The sequence below is a fragment of the Plasmodium gonderi genome (assembly GCF_002157705.1).
Source record: "Plasmodium gonderi DNA, contig: Chr02, whole genome shotgun sequence".
Classification (NCBI taxonomy): Eukaryota; Apicomplexa; class Aconoidasida; order Haemosporida; family Plasmodiidae; genus Plasmodium; species Plasmodium gonderi.
This window is the reverse complement of record NW_021628926.1, coordinates 161,307-164,678: the sequence shown is the minus strand read 5'-3', so window position 1 is coordinate 164,678 and position 3,372 is coordinate 161,307. Positions and strand designations below refer to the sequence as shown.

Below are 3,372 nucleotides of genomic sequence, written 5' to 3'. Positions count from 1 at the left end.
TGTTTTTTACTTTTTAACTTGACACTACTACATAGGTCATCCATGTGATGGTCTAAGTCTAACACACTAGAGTCACGTAAACGTAGCTCCTTTTGAATGAGGGTATATATATATATTTCTCCTTATTTGTGATATTTTCATAGTTTTAACAAAAAATAATAATTCAGTTGTGAAAGTTCAAATATGCATGTATGCATGCATATAGCTACAAATGGAGTGTCATATGCAAGGAAAAAATAAATAGGGAAAAATCAAAAAATAAAATAAATACTCAAACAAGAGGATATGCTCACAAAAAAAAAAAAAAAAAAAAAAAAAAAAACATAAGAATCGTGCAAACAGTTAAAAATATAGTTAATAGCAATGTATATGTGAGTGGGTGGGGGAATTGTCTACACAAAAACATTTCTGATAGTGGGTGGGAAGGAATGGTGTCTAATGACTTGGCAGTGGAATGAGCATGTCCATATAAAGTTTTTTGATTCTTTGTTTCTTTTCTTTTTTGCCTCTTTGCTTTTTTGCTTCTTTGCCTCTTTGCTTTTTTCCCACTTCGCTTCTTTGCCTCTTCGCTTCTTTGCTTCCTTTCCATTTCCCCACTATTTGTGTCTCCTTTTTTGTTCCATATAATGTTTTACCAAATTTTCTGTAGCAATTTTTGCAGACTTTTTTACTTTCTTCCTTTGACTTGAACTCTTCGCAGCCTCTAATTCTTTTAAAAATGAAACAGCTATTTGATACAGAATATCATTAAAATCATACAACTCCGTATCAAACTCTTTCATTTCTCCGAATTCCACTACGTGGTATTTCATTTTGTGTTCTATGGGTTCTACATCTTTCGGTACGGCGTCAAATTTGACTACGTCGATTGGTTCAAATTTCTTTTCTTCTTTAGATTTTACTTCTTCTACTGCTTCTTCTTCGGGTGCCTCTTCTTCCACTGCTTCTTCTTCTACTGCTTCTTCTTCAACTGTCTCTTCTTCAGATGGTGTTATTTCTTCCACTTCTTCTACTGCCTTTTCTTCAGATGGTGTTATTTCTTCCACTTCTTCTACTGCCTTTTCTTCAGATGGTGTTATTTCTTCCACTTCTTCTACTGCCTTTTCTTCAGATGGTGTTATTTCTTCCACTTCTTCTTCTGCCTTTTCTTCAGATGGTGTTATTTCTTCCACTTCTTCTTCTACTGCTTCTTCTTCAGATGGTATTATTTCTTCCACTTCTTCTTCTACTGCCTTTTCTTCAGATGGTGTTATTTCTTCCACTTCTTCTTCTACTGCCTTTTCTTCAGATGGTGTTATTTCTTCCACTTCTTCAACTGTCTCTTCTTCAGATGGTGTTATTTCTTCCACTTCTTCTGCTTCTACTTCTTCACCTTCCACTTCTTCTGCTTCCACATCTTCTGCTTCTACTTCTTCTGCTTCTACTTCTTCTGCTTCCACATCTTCACCTTCCACTTCTTCACCTTCCACTGCTTCACCTTCCACTTCTTCACCTTCTACTTCTGCAGGCTGCCCATCAGACACGAGTATATCTGTGTGTTCCTTCGTGTCATCTTCTTGATCACTTAAAAATATAATCTCTTCCTTGTCTTTGTCTACTGCAGTTATTTCTGGGCCATATAATTCATTTGCAGCTTCTATACCATAGATTGTAGATTCCTGTTGATTCTCCAATTTTTTAGTTTCCTTTGTGTGTTCCAATGTATTATCATCTTCTTTGGTTTTCTTTTTAGATTCCTTTGGTTTATTTCCTTTAATAGCACAGTTTTGGGAGTGTTTATGTTTTTTATTATCTTTGGTAATGTAATGATCTGGTTTTTCTGTTTCATAGGCACCTATGATAACACAAGGTTTGATTTGCTTACGTTTCAAAGGACGATCTTTTATTATTGCTTCAAAAATTGATTTTTTATTTATAGGAATTAATTGATCAGGTAAAGCTGTATATTCTGGATAATGAGAAATTGCTCGTTTTACTGTTGGATAACTGAACCCATCTTTTTCTATTAATGAACAATTTAATAATGGTTTTTCCCGAATACTTTTTGGTAATACATAATAATCATTTTGTTTTATTTTCTTATTCAATTTTTTAACAGTATAATCGGATAATGCTTCTTTTTTCTTTTCTCTATTTTTAAATAAAAACTTTATAAATTTATTTGGCTTTTTTTCACTTTTGAAATAAAAAATATCATGTGGTTGTAGATGTTCTACTTTTTTATACTGAACACCAAAATATTGTCCTTCTATTTCTTTATCTGTATAATGTATAGCATCATAATCTGAATCGTCTAATTTTTTAATATATTTTTCTAACCCATCTTTTATCTTTCCCATCTTATTACTAAATTTTATGACAACATCATTTTCTACACTATATAATTTACCATATTTGATTGCATCAAATTGAGTTTTCTTTTCTTTATCTTTATATTTTAATGCATTATTTAGAGATTTTAATTTCTTTTTATTATATTTTACTACCTGGCTAGAACTTGTCGTCATTTCATTTTCTTGTGAATCGCTGGCATCTAAAGATTCTTCTGAACCCACAAATGATGAAGGTTCTTTTTTTTCACTTTTCTCGTTTTTTTGAAACTTTTCATTCATTACAAGTTGTTGTTCGTGCATTTCAGATAGGAATCGGTGGGTTCTTTTTCCTTCTACTGCGCCTTTTCCAATTATGTACTTTTCGAAAAGTTCATTCTGAAATGAAAAAAAAAAAAAAAAAAAAAACAGGATATAATATGGTGCTGGGGTAACTAAAACGATAAAAAAAAAAAAAAAAACAGGATGTAATATCATGCATAATACTACAAAGAAAACATGCACATAAAATAAAAGTATTATTCTAATCGTTTGTAAAATATTTTATAATCTGAATATTTAGTTATTTCTTTGGTTCCTTAAAACACATCCTATCTTTTTCACACAGGGAGTCATTTTCATAATGATACGAAAAAAAAAAAAAAAGCAAAAACAAAAAAGACGAAATAAACAAGAAGGACTAGAATAATCACATGTAAAAAAAAAAAAAAAAAGAAAAAGAAGAAAAAAAAAAGTTTCATTAATTTATCTTAATATCATACATGTTCAAAAAGGATTAGTATCCATATGATATGAGAAAGAGAAACCATTTTTGTTAATTATGGTGGTTACTACAATGAAGATGAAAAAAAAAAAAAAAAAAAAAAGATCTGTATACAACATATGTTTTTTATTGTGTTCCTTTTCTATACAATTGTAACTTTTTTTTTTTTTTTTTTGAATTTTATTCCTCTTTTCTATTTAGTATGGTACAAATTAGGTAACAAGAAAAATACATTTTCTGATTTGTGAATCTTGTTTTTCTTATTGGTTACATCCGTTC

At 30.3% G+C, this 3,372-nt stretch overlaps 1 protein-coding gene across 1 annotated transcript; it reads right to left on the bottom strand.

Annotated features, from left to right (window-relative positions):
* Positions 1–596: 596 nt before the first annotated feature.
* On the bottom strand, positions 597–3,139 carry PGO_020250 (Plasmodium exported protein, unknown function; the record flags this gene model as incomplete). Its single annotated transcript, XM_028685844.1, has 2 exons — positions 597–2,708; positions 3,092–3,139. 2 exons carry the CDS (start codon positions 3,137–3,139, stop codon positions 597–599), a joined length of 2,160 nt encoding a protein of 719 aa, XP_028541645.1.
* Between the last annotated feature and the right edge of the window lie 233 nt (positions 3,140–3,372).